General features: G+C 40.3%; 1 protein-coding gene across 2 annotated transcripts in view; it reads left to right on the top strand.

Annotated features, from left to right (window-relative positions):
- Positions 1 to 12,433, top strand: part of exoc4 (exocyst complex component 4) — a 129,133-nt gene that overhangs the window by 90,419 nt on the left and 26,281 nt on the right. For both annotated transcript variants that reach the window (XM_044343044.1, XM_044343043.1), the window contains exons 14-16: positions 5,956 to 6,092; positions 8,279 to 8,434; positions 10,207 to 10,385. In XM_044343044.1, coding sequence (XP_044198979.1) covers positions 5,956 to 6,092; positions 8,279 to 8,434; positions 10,207 to 10,385 — 472 coding nt within the window. The remainder of the gene's footprint in view (positions 1 to 5,955; positions 6,093 to 8,278; positions 8,435 to 10,206; positions 10,386 to 12,433) is intronic.

Below are 12,433 nucleotides of genomic sequence, written 5' to 3'. Positions count from 1 at the left end.
ATTTCTCCATTCTCATACCGACTTTTAAATGTATTCAGTATTTCATATTTAAGGTACTGAAATTCCAAATAGGTTGAATCAATCCATAGTCACTCTTCAATTATAATGTAATGTCCCATTATACATTATTACATAATGTGTATACTTTTTGAAACATGATACTTCAAGTTTTGTTTTAGACCATTTACTTCAGATTTGTCCACTTAAATGTTTTAATTATACACACATAGGTCTTTCTACACTTAAAAGAACAAATCTGGCACTGGAATAACTATTATACATACTGTATCTCATATAGTGCCGTATGTTTTAGTCTTTTTTTGATAAGCAATTTCCCCTGGTACTATGAGAAGTCATTTTTTATTTTTCTACTCAACTGACTCAGAGAATCCTGATAAATTCCAAGACTGTTTTCGAGTCTTTTTTTTCCCTCCTCTCCCACCTTCTTCACTGCTTAAGGTGTAACAATCCCCACCACCTACCTTCGCCTGGTTATCTCACACCAAACACATGTACTCCTGAGGCTTGCACCCAGCTGCCCTGGGCCTCCAACCTGCCTCCACCATGGAGATGTTCTTTTCTCACAAATGTGACACAGCTGTGCTTTGTTTATAGTGTGTACATATTTATAGACATTTAATAGATATATAATAAATGTATATGTCGTGTCTGTGTGTGTAGTTAAAGAGGGAACATCTAAATGAATCAAGAAAAAAAAGACAGCCGCTACAGCCTAAGGTAGTACAGGTTCACACCATGCAGTGCAACCACTGACAGAGTCTCTGTGTGTAACAAGACATAATCTTTGCCTTTGGAGTGAGTGAGTTAGAGAGAGAGGAGTTGAAATGTCAGCTCTACCACAAACATGCCCTTTGGTTTGAAGGAAAGAAGGTTTTGGCTGTGGGCGCCTGATAAAAGTTACAGCTTGAATTTTTAGAAGCAAGTTAGAGCTCTGAATTTGCAAATGACAATCTTTGTGTTGCTGTGCTGTGTGTGTGTGTGTGTTTATGTATCTCTGCACACACATGTGTGTGCATGTGCACCAATACAATGGCTCCATATGGGCTTAATGGTGCACAGAGGGGAACATACACCCCCCACAGAACAACAGCGTTATAATTTCTTTCACTCTCTCATACAATGCAACCTTTATTCACTCACTCAAACCACCGATAGCCCACTAAGTTCTTGTGATAAAGGCTTAATAATAACTGATAACAATATTGAATAAATGATTATATTAAATGGTAATGACTCTCACATCTGCTAGAAAGCAATCATACAATGCTGAGTGTAGAAAAGCCAAGAGGATCATGAGAAGATTAGTAAAATGCACTTTTGTGTTACAATGTGGAATCAAATGACAAATCTGTGGCGATTCCTAGGATTAGTTTATGCAGGGACCCCGTATTTCACACTACATTTGTGTGTGGGTGTGAATAGGATGTGTGTAATATGGAAGCCCATCTGTAATCATTCAAGTGTGATATTGCTCCTCATCTCTCAGTTAGAATTAAGCTTTGCATCAGAGGTGATGGGAGTGGAGGTGAAAGATAAAATGTTTTCTTTTAATAACTCAATCTTGTCTACCCAGCTACGTGCTTGTATTTATCTCTTAGTAACGTGTTTATTATGCCATACTGTGAACACAACAGCTAAATCCTTGTGTACATCATTTGCTTTTAACTTCCTTCACCTCCAAATTGATCATTTAATGATAGACAGTCACGTGACATGCCTCAGATTTTATCCAAAAAGCAGATGACGGTGATGATGAGAATGGGTACTCAAGTGATGATATAAACTGCAGTCCATCAGAGAGTTGATTACTTGGACTCGATTAGAGGTGACAGCTCTTGATTGGTGGCTTCCAGGTCATATAAGAAGAAATTAGGTGTGTGTGTGTGTGTTTTTGTGTGCACGTATGTGAGCAAGTAAATCTGTGTGCAGATAAATTAAGATATCAAATTCAGATGCAGTGAATTAGACCAATGCACCAATAAAGACAAATAAGAAAGTGGAGTTTTGCAGATTAATTCAAATTTTTATATTGTATCCCTGAATCAATTCCCACGAGGGTCAGGGGCAACTTCATATGTGACCCCTTTTTTGTAGTGACATTATACACACTTGAGAAGACAAGCACACTGCCCAGTTGTCAGAGCTTAAACAAACTTGAATACAAACCCCACTCACATGCACACACATACAAAGGAGCATGTGTCGTGGTTGAGGAAGCACGAGCATGAGGGCCATCCGGTGTGTGTCAGGGGAGTCTTCGAAGTGTGGCTCCGCTCTGACGTTGATGAATGATCTGTCAAGACGATGTCCCACTCATGCCCAGCTCCCCTTTACCCAGGAGAGGAAGCTGTGTGTGTGTCTATGGGATAAGAGGGGGGAGGAGGTGGACAGAGGTTATCTTTGCATGTGTTGTTGTTGGTTGTGTGCGCAGTCGCGTATACGCACTGCTGAGTGTGTATTATTTCGGCAACTCTCGGTCACACGTGTGAATGGCACGGCAACGGCATTACACGAGTCAGCGGTTTGGGGTCAGGGTGTGAGTGAAATGGCAGGGAGCAAAGGGTTAAACACTCTGACCCTTGCACAACCCTAAGGGGGCACCCCACTATTTTAATGGGGAAATCCATGATCCGTTTCCCATTCTAGCACCCCCTCAACTTCAACAGCTTAGAAAATGCAACGCCGAAACCTTAGGAAACGAACTGCCATTCACCCAGCATGCACTTAGACAGTCAAAAAGAGCTTGAGTAAATATCATGCACTTCCTCTGTCTACCTCAGGATGACACTTGCATTTAGCTAACAGAATACAGTAACAGTGAGGGGCTTAGCGATTACATCCCCGCACTCTTACTCTATTAATGTCATTCCCTGTTTGTGCTTTTTACTCACTCCACCAAAGGAAATAACTACTAGCGCCAGCTCTGGGTGGTTTCTGTAGTGAAGACCATGCATTAACAGCTTTTTCCTCTGAGGCGCCAGTCTGAGTGGTAGGTCTGCCTTGTTGCTGTCATTAAACCACTACTGTTTGGTCGTGGCCATCATTTCACTCTTAGTGACAGCAGTTTACCCCAGCAAATTCTGAGATCCATTTGCAGGACTCTAAGGGACTAATTTTCCTTGATTATTAGGCTTTTACGTTGTAATGATGTAAAAGAGTAGAGGCAAAGTGCAACTAAGCTAAATTTCAGGGGTAATACAATACATTGAAGTAGAATTACACAATAAATGTGGGTGTTTTTCACATGATAGCACAGTATGTTGACCTTTAAGCTTGAAACATTAGAGAGAGAGTAAGATAGACTTAGATAGAGAAGCCTCTACAGTGCATGTCGTCTCCTATGTAACGGTCAAGTAAGATAGAGTAGACATTGCAAAACACACTCCCTCTACCGCTCTCACTCCCTCACTCTCTCACTCTCTCAGCCATCCCTTTCTCAATCTGTCCCTTGATTACTTTTTAATGATTTCTACTGCCTAAGACAAATGGCTGTGTTAAATGAGCAGAATTAGACAAGGGGGCTGAGTGCAAGAGCATTTGTTAGAGCAGAAGTAATGGATCAGGGATCCATTGTTTTCTCTTCTCCATTCAGTGGCGCGGCCTGCTATCGAGCTCTATGTCCTCAAAGCAGAGGCAGTAAGAGTGGAGGACCACTTATATTATTCTGACTACACATGAACTTTTTGACAATAGCATATCTCAAAATTTCCAAATTTTACTTTTCTTCTTCTTATATAAGGATTTTCGCAAATCTTGTGCACTATAACTTTGAACTTGTCCTATTTGGCCACTTTTTTTAATAATGAATCTCATTTTTAATGTGTATTAAAACTATTTAGCACATTCAGATAATACTGGAATCTGGGATTTTGTATTGATTCATATAACAGAGAATTGAAATGATCAGTTGTTAATGTATTCCACATTTGCCCTATTCTTATATGCCGTTTACTTTGTTAATACAGTGTTTAATGTTTTTCCTAATGTATCCTTATAGCTTTTGCTTTCGCAGCAGTCCAAATTCCCTTAAAGGATTGGTGCTGTGATTGAACTACATCAATCCAATTTGATTTATCCAAATAATCTAATTTTTAAGAAAGTCAAATGGGTTGTAAATACCATAGCGCCTTAATGCACTCCATTTACACTAAAATGTTGTCTGAGGAAGTCAGTCATGCATTCTGTCGGCCACCCACTGAATCCCTTGCAGCCTCGGTGGTGATGATCCTGCAACCTGACCTCCCCCGGTGGAGGCAAGTGAAAAAAAGAATTTCCCCTCAGGGATAAAAAAAAAAAAAAAAAAAAAAGCATATTATTATCATTACATTATCACTGTAGTCACAGTAAGAGACACTGAAAGCAATGTCATTGCCACCTCTATTTCTTATTACTATATTATATAAATTGGTTAACAATACCACCAACCTACACTAAAATGTGCTGGTAACTGCTGGCAGAGCTAAACACACAGCTAGCTCCCCTGCAGGGTCTGTGTATTTCTTCCTACCCGGGCAGGCTGACAGGGAGTCAGGCATGGACAGTAAAGGGTGCTCCCTTGGCAGAGACAAGGCCTTGGTTAGCACTCCATGGGCATGGGCACTGCTATGGATCATTACTTCTCTCAGTGGTGTGGCTGCTGTTCGTGTGTGTGGGCCTCTGTGTGTGTGTGTGTGTGTATGTATGTGCATGCTTGTTTGCCTGCTTGTGACAGAATGAGCGAGGGGGGAAACTGAATCAGAGAAAGACCTATTAATATTAATATCATTCTATCACATCAGGGGTTCCTCTGTATTTTTTGATGATCAATTACAGTCACTGCTGCCCCCTACAGTCTCCTCAGCTACTTTGGCAGCTAGCTACTAGCCTTGAATATTAAAGAACTATATAAAAGTGTATTATTAATACTAAAAAAGTAGAGATAATCTTCACTGTCTGTAGATGTTTACATGTTAATTCTACTTCTCTCCGATTCATCATTTTATTGATATCATACCATACCACATATTTTAGCTCTTAACCATTTCTTGTGGTAAATAAGATGTTGACTCTGGAATAGATCACCTGGTTTCCATTTTATTAATCTATGACATAGTTATTTCACACCTTAACAGTGTAACTCCATACAAAGTGTACATAGGACAAATAGTGAGATGAATAATAAGACTCTATTAATGATGAATAGATATCACGATTTTAATATTCCCTCTCTGTGTATCTTTGTATTGGATTACTCTGCACCAGACACAATACTGTTCTCATAGTTGTAGCAGGTTTCAGAGTGGGTGCAGCAAGGCTATCACCAGACTAATAGCAAGCTATCACTATTATTGGAGATGTAGGATAGATTGGTTAAGTGCTGGGAGCAAGCAAACTGGAACATACTGAGTTGTAATCTCATTTAACAGCTCTTGAATTGCTCAAAGGTGTGTGTTTTGAAAAGTTTGCTCTGCGTGTATGTGTGAGTGCGTCTGGGAATACGAAGCTGCTCTGCTGTTCCCGGGCCAGCTATTAGTCACGCAGGAGTGGCTAATCTGTAATGGCTGCTGTCACAGCCCTGCCGTGGCTCCTGGTGATGGGTGAAGTTCAAAACACACACACACACACACACGAATATGTGCACTCACGCTGATTCACTTACACACAAAGAATCATCCATTCCACCAATACAGTGTTTCGACTCCTGACAAGCTCTCCAGCACCAGTCATCAGTCCAGCCGCAGGTGACAGATAGACAAGTGAAGTTGGAGCCATCCTAATACACTGGCACCACAGCAGACTGGATTTGACCTGACGCTTGCATAAAATATAGTCCCCCTTTATTTTTTCTGTGTCCATTACCCTGTCTGTTTCTCTCTACTTATAGCTGAAAACTCAACATGTTTATGTCCTAATAAAACCAAACACTCATTGCTCTCTTTCTGTTTCTGCCTCCAGAGCACGGTGGTGGTGGAGAAGTCCATCCAGGATCTAATGAGTCTAATGCAGGACCTGAGTGCCTACTCCAACCAGTTCCTTGAAATGGTCTGTGACAAACTCAAAGAGTACAAGGAAATCTGCAACACAGCCTACAGGTAAAATAAGGGAATGCTAGCTCACTGCAATAGGAGCTGAAATCATACTGCAATCCAAATGTTTCTTTTTGTTACTCATTTCTGCCTAGTTAATATGATCATTGGGTCCTTGAAACCTGTTGAAATCAATGAAATACCAATAACAAAAAAATGTGATGAAGGAACATTCTTATATTACATTTTAGTAAATTTGGTTGTTGACCTCATCTTTTGTAGAGAGCGAGCAGGGTCACTTTGTCTTTTTGGCTTTTGGATGATAAACTGTTGAGGGAAAAATCTGTGCTGTTTAAGTTGGGTAACATCTGCAAAGTGCATGGAAGCTTTCCTTTGCAAAAATCTTTGCTGATACATGTTTGGTAATTGAACAGCAGCTGTTTTTAAATGCAATAAAAAAGGTGGAACAGCAGATTGTCTATGAAGTATTCACAGCATAGTAGGACTTTGATTTAATATAGTACACTCAGATCCTTGTATACTTCGTAGAATATGGAATAAGGTTTGAATTTTGTTCTTATTGCTTTTTATTATGCGCACACACCATCGCAAGCACATTGGTACTGTGAAAGGCCATCCATCTGTGCTCCCCTGGGACCATGTAACACCTGGCCAGGTAAAGGGAGGGCTAGAGAATTTGGAGGGAAAAGAGAGGGAGTGATGAACGGGCCAGGAGATGCAGGAAAGGACTGACAGACTGCTGGGAGTCCATCTGGACTCTGTCACAGGTCAGCCTTAGTCTCACTGGGGCCTCCGAGTGATAAAGTCCAACAGTGGCTGCCAACGTGTATATGTGTGTTTGTTTGTGGGATCTGTAATGTGTATGTTTGTGTTCCTGTGTGCATTTACACATGAACCAGTCTCTGTTTCTCTCATTCTCAACCCCCCTTCCTCTTCTGTGTGTGTGTGTGTGTGTGTGTGTGTGTGTGTGTGTGTGTGTGTGTGTGTGTGTGTGGATGTGAAACCCCAGAGAGCTTGTGTCTCCTGTACAAGGTATTAGAATGATATTAATTGCAGAACCAAGCAGTTTCTCCAGCCCAGACATATGCAGACAAAGCAAATACATGCTGGCAATCTGCCTCAATTCATCTTTACACCAAATCAGAGCTCCTATTATTCTATTTTATGACAGTACAGCTGCTCATGAACCAATCACACTTACAACTACCTGACTATTACTGCTACTAATCTATCTGTATAAATATTAGTATTATGCAGCTAACTCATTTTAGCTACATATGTTGCTCTTCTCCAGGGCAGTGATGGTCTTTTTGTAAGTGAAATATCAACAACCCAGGGATCGATTGTCATGAAATTTAGCACAGACATTATTGGTGCATAGAAGGTTAATCCAATTAACTTTGATGATGCCTCGCTTTTTCATCTAGCGCCACAAGCAAGTCGGGATTGCCACTGTTCCATCACCTCAGTTCTTGATGGGATATCTCTAAAACTAAAGAATTAATTTGTTTCAGCCTGCAAACATGGAATCTCGTCAAGTAGTGTTAGCATGCTAAAGTGGTACATGCATGACTTATCATTTACAACTAACTTAAACATTTTACCATGCTAACATGCTAATGGCAGCACATCTGAGGATGCCAATACCTTAATTGACTGATTTTTTTTGTTATATGATGGGTTATAGCTTCCAAGGGCCTCTAGCGTGGCTCTAAACTTGTCATAATCTTGTTTTTACATTAAGTGGGGTTCTATGAGGTACTTACTTTGCAGATCAGCTGTTTGGGTCATAAAGTGCTGCTGTGAGTAGGAATATGGAAGTTCTACGGTAAAGAAAATGTAGTGACAAAGAAAAGGGCTGTCTGACGGCAAAGTAAAACGGTGAAAATATTCTAAATATAGAAACTGATATTGATTTTTTTAGGTGGGCCTTTATTTAAGTGGCTAAAATACATTTTGCTGCTGGCCCCGTCCACAGCAGTACATTGCTCGGCATCACTGCCACTACTCCTGCCTGCTTCTCCAAACTGGGGGCATACTGACCCCCATCTTCTGCAGGTAATACGCTGACTATGGATACGTACCTCATACAACCCCACTTCAAAAAATCCAAACTGTCCCTTTAAGTCTGTTAAAGGCAATGACACAAAAATGTATTGGTGTTTTGTTTTGTTTTTTTATTACTTATTTTTTGTGTTGGATTTTGTTTGTGTGTATCTGTGTGTCCTCAGAGGAATAGTCCAGTGTGAGGAGAAGCTGACCATCAGTGCTTCCTGGTCTAAAGATGAGGATATCAGTCGTTTGCTCCAGTCACTTCCTAATTGGGCAAATATGGCCCAACCCAGACAGACCCGACAGAAGAGAGAGGATGAAGAGGACTTTACCCGGTACGCACACCGATATATACAGAGCGCATTCACGATGGCATGCACATTCATACTAGTACACAAACTCATTCATACATACGTAAATATGTTCATGTGTGTGCAGATGTGAAAGTCTCTGTAGTACACTTTACACACATAAACAAGCAGAAGTTGACACACAAAACCACACTTGAGCAATCACGCAAATAATCCGTCTTTGCCCCTTTTATTCACATATTATTGAACCCTCTCTTGTTGACTAAGATGCACCCATAAAAGAAGTCATGATTGCTCTTTTAAACACCCTCTATCTGAAGGAAGTGAGGAAACGAGAGAAGAACAAAATAGGAAAATATAAGGAGAGCAGACAGAGGCTGGGAAGGGGGGGGGGGGGGGGGGGGGTCAGTCTTATCGAAATTGCCTTTTGAATGTGCGCTCTCTTCAGGGAACACTGGAGTTCATCGGAGCGGAATAGTAAAGTAAATAAATAAATTGGTTATGTGGCCAAAGAAAGTCAATCTGTTGTGTGCACGCGCTCTCCCTCCCTCAGACACACATACAGACCAACATGCACACGCTGTGAGAGATAGCAAGAGGGAGACCATAAGGCTGTTTGATTTGAGAGCTGTAGATGTTTTCATCACTATGAAAGGGGGATTAGCTTCGGCACGGCTGGCAACCCAGTGCTTTAATAAAGCCTCATTAATAAGCTACACATGCCTATGTGTGAGCTACATAATATGTGTTTGTGTGTCTGGTGTTTTTTTTTTTCTCCCCATCTGTTGTTAAAAGGATCTTGATCTTGTGGGCATCCCGGTGACTCTGGAGACTGGTCCACATGCCATGTGCTCACAGTACTGTGGTGTTGAGATTTAGTTATCCAACTTCCCCACTCCGTCTCCAAAGTCAATTATCATCCAAAAACACAAGTGCTTGTAAATATAGTGGAAAAAAAAGGTTTTGATCTTAATGTCTTTGTTTTTCCACCCAGCAAATCTCTGCCTTCTGTTCATCATGTATTTCTAAATGTTCACCATCACCTGTGGTTTTTCTTTCCTACCTGCTGTTTAGCTACTAGCAAGGCCGTTCCTCTAATGTCCGCAAAATATTCCAAACACCCCGTCCAACTTCCTACCCCCCCCCCCCCTTGATCTATTTGTGTATTTATCTACTTATCTACACTCTATGTTCTTTACTTTCTCTGGCTCTCTGACTCTCTTTGTTGCACCAATTTGTTCTATCCACCTTCTCTTGTTTCTGTTCAACTAGTTTGGAAGTTTGTACATCACTATAAAGGTCAAGTCTTTAATTCAGTCCCACATCACTAAGTCATTGTGCACCTAAGCATGTGATTATCATAAAATTTTAACCCATCACACATACACACACACACACAAATATACACATGCATTTGCAGATCCATTCCGTTCAGCAATCTATAATCTTATAACTTTGGAAAATTGGCTTCTATTATAGCATTTATGTAAGCCTCACTGTCTCTGTAGATAAGACATTTTGAGTCCAACCAGCAAACCAATAACTGGTAATTTCCTTCAGATAATTTAATATCACTGACTGGTTATAGGCTCTTTCATAGTCATACATCATGATCATCAGAAATATATTTGTCCTAACGCTTTTTTGACAGCGGGCATTTTGGATGAAGGGTATTTGCTGGTAGACAGTGATGTTCAATTGTTCAATTGATGTTTTGCTTACAATATTTAATTGTGACCAATCTTCCAAGCACATAAACTCTTATACCGCCAGCTCAACCTCTCTCCATCTTTCAGGGCGGCATTTGCTAAGGAATCAGAGGTGCTGACTGGGAACCTAGGAGACAAGTTAATCCCCCAGAATGAGATCCTCCGTGACGTCAGCGACCTGAAGGCTCTTGCCAACCTTCATGAGAGCATGGAGTGGCTCGCCTGTCGCCTCAAGACATTCTTCGCCAATCTGCCTCACGCCTCAAGTGAGTATAAAGCTGTGACATCACTAGATGATGAATACAATGTGACTGACACTGATACACAAACATTGACATATGCAGTAGATTTTGTGTCTACAAACAGTACAATGACACCGAAGCATACATCTGTCGCTGTTTATTCTGCTTGATAAAAAAAACAGAATATTGTCCTTGACACATGAATTCTGCTAGTCAGATGGTTGCATTGTACCAAAAGTAAGATTATCCTTTCTCAGTTTTGTCAGTTTCTTGTTTATCCACTTTGGCACAGCTAGAAAGTCTTTTATAGCTGCCAAAAACATCACTATTTTTGGAAGATCATGAGTATATGTTTGCATAAAATGTGCGAGAGTTCAAGGGACATCCAACGGATTGCAGTATGATGGTTTAGTGAAGCTTAAGTGGAGCGTGGGCACAAGCCACCGTAATACCACATGTTAAGGTATAGTGCAATCTTACATCATGGGTATGTTTTTTCGAGGAGACATTCCTACAAGTCTCTCCAGCCATTAAGCAGTTATCGATCAGAATACACTACAGATGTACAACAATGTCAGGATGCTTTATCGAGGATCATAGTCAGGGGTCTATGAAGTTTTCTCATCCTTAGCTGCGGTGGTTTTGTGGCAACACTTCTTACCTGTGCCTCATTAAGTTCTTGTTTTAGTGTATTATCACACACTCATTACCTTCTCTGCGGGAATTGTCAACGAGCACTATACACACACACAGACACTCATAATCCTTGGCTCTGCCTCTGCGAGTGTGTGCGCATAAATGCCTACTCTAATCAGGACTCTTAAAAGCATTTCATACTTTCCCTGCTCAGTCATCACTTTTGTGTCATTAATCACTGATCAAAATGAGGTGTCTGTGTGTGTGTGTGTGTGTGTGTGTGCGTGTGTGTTTGTGTTTGCATCCAACACATAGTCTGCATGTAGGTCTTGTTAATCACTGATCATTTCAGTAATGTTTTTATCGTCATTATCACATTGAGAACATGTTTAATCTTCTCATAAAGGTTCTTGTAATATTCGTCCTCAAGTCCATATTTTTTTATTAACATGATAGCAATCAAGGAGTCATTACTTCCTTTAATGACTCTCTTCGTAGAGTCACACTTGTTTCTGTACTATAGCTTGCTGGAGCTTCTTTCTTATTCCATCAAAACTACACAACTGCTTTTTCTTGTATGTTTACAACATATACAGATGTCATACTTAAGCTCATGTTTAATTAATGTGTTGTTTATGTATTTCTAAAAAGCTCATCCAATATTTAATATATTTTAAAATATCTTCAAGCTGAATTTCTAGATTTGGAGGAGTACCGTATCAATCTTGACAAGATGATGCTCCCAAATATTCTGTTTTTCTTGAAAAATACTCACACGTTAGAGTCTGTTGTGTTTCTTATGTGGACAGACATCCATTTTGATTTTATTTGTCACCAACAGACATTGACTATACAGTATCTATCACCACATTAATTATAGAATGTGTGCAGATGTTTCGTCACCTTCTTTTATATCGCTCTTTCATTCACATCTGTAGTTGTGTTATAGCACTATGGAGAAACTTAAGCTGTATTCACTGCATTATCTTGGTTCACTTGCAGGGCTCTGGTAAATTATGCACCTTTACTGGAGGGATAAAGAGAGAGGGCTTCAACCTTTTATCAGCCATTGTCACAACTCTCTAGCTTCAGACCACTGATTGCTCATTGAACTTGCGCTATTTTGCTGTTCCGTATCACAACTTTTCTTTTAGACATAAAATAATTAAATGAGAAATTTCAGATATTCTCATTTGGGCTTGACTTTGCCACTATCTCTTTTTAAACTCTTTCCTTCCCTCTCACTCTTACGCTAGCTTTCTTCGTCTATTCATAGATAAGAATTCAATAAAAGTACGGGAAAGGACGTGACATAATTATCATTAATTCTCCCGGGTGGCACTAATGGGAAGGATAGGGCAGTCACTTATCATGCTGGGACAGCCTCCGTATTGTTCATTATTTAGTGTTTGCCAAGCTGATGACAGACTACGTGT

This window comes from Thunnus albacares, chromosome 23, assembly GCF_914725855.1.
Source record: "Thunnus albacares chromosome 23, fThuAlb1.1, whole genome shotgun sequence".
NCBI lineage: Eukaryota > Metazoa > Chordata > Actinopteri > Scombriformes > Scombridae > Thunnus > Thunnus albacares.
Note: the sequence above shows the minus strand (reverse complement) of the source record. Positions and strands in the feature narration are given on the sequence as shown.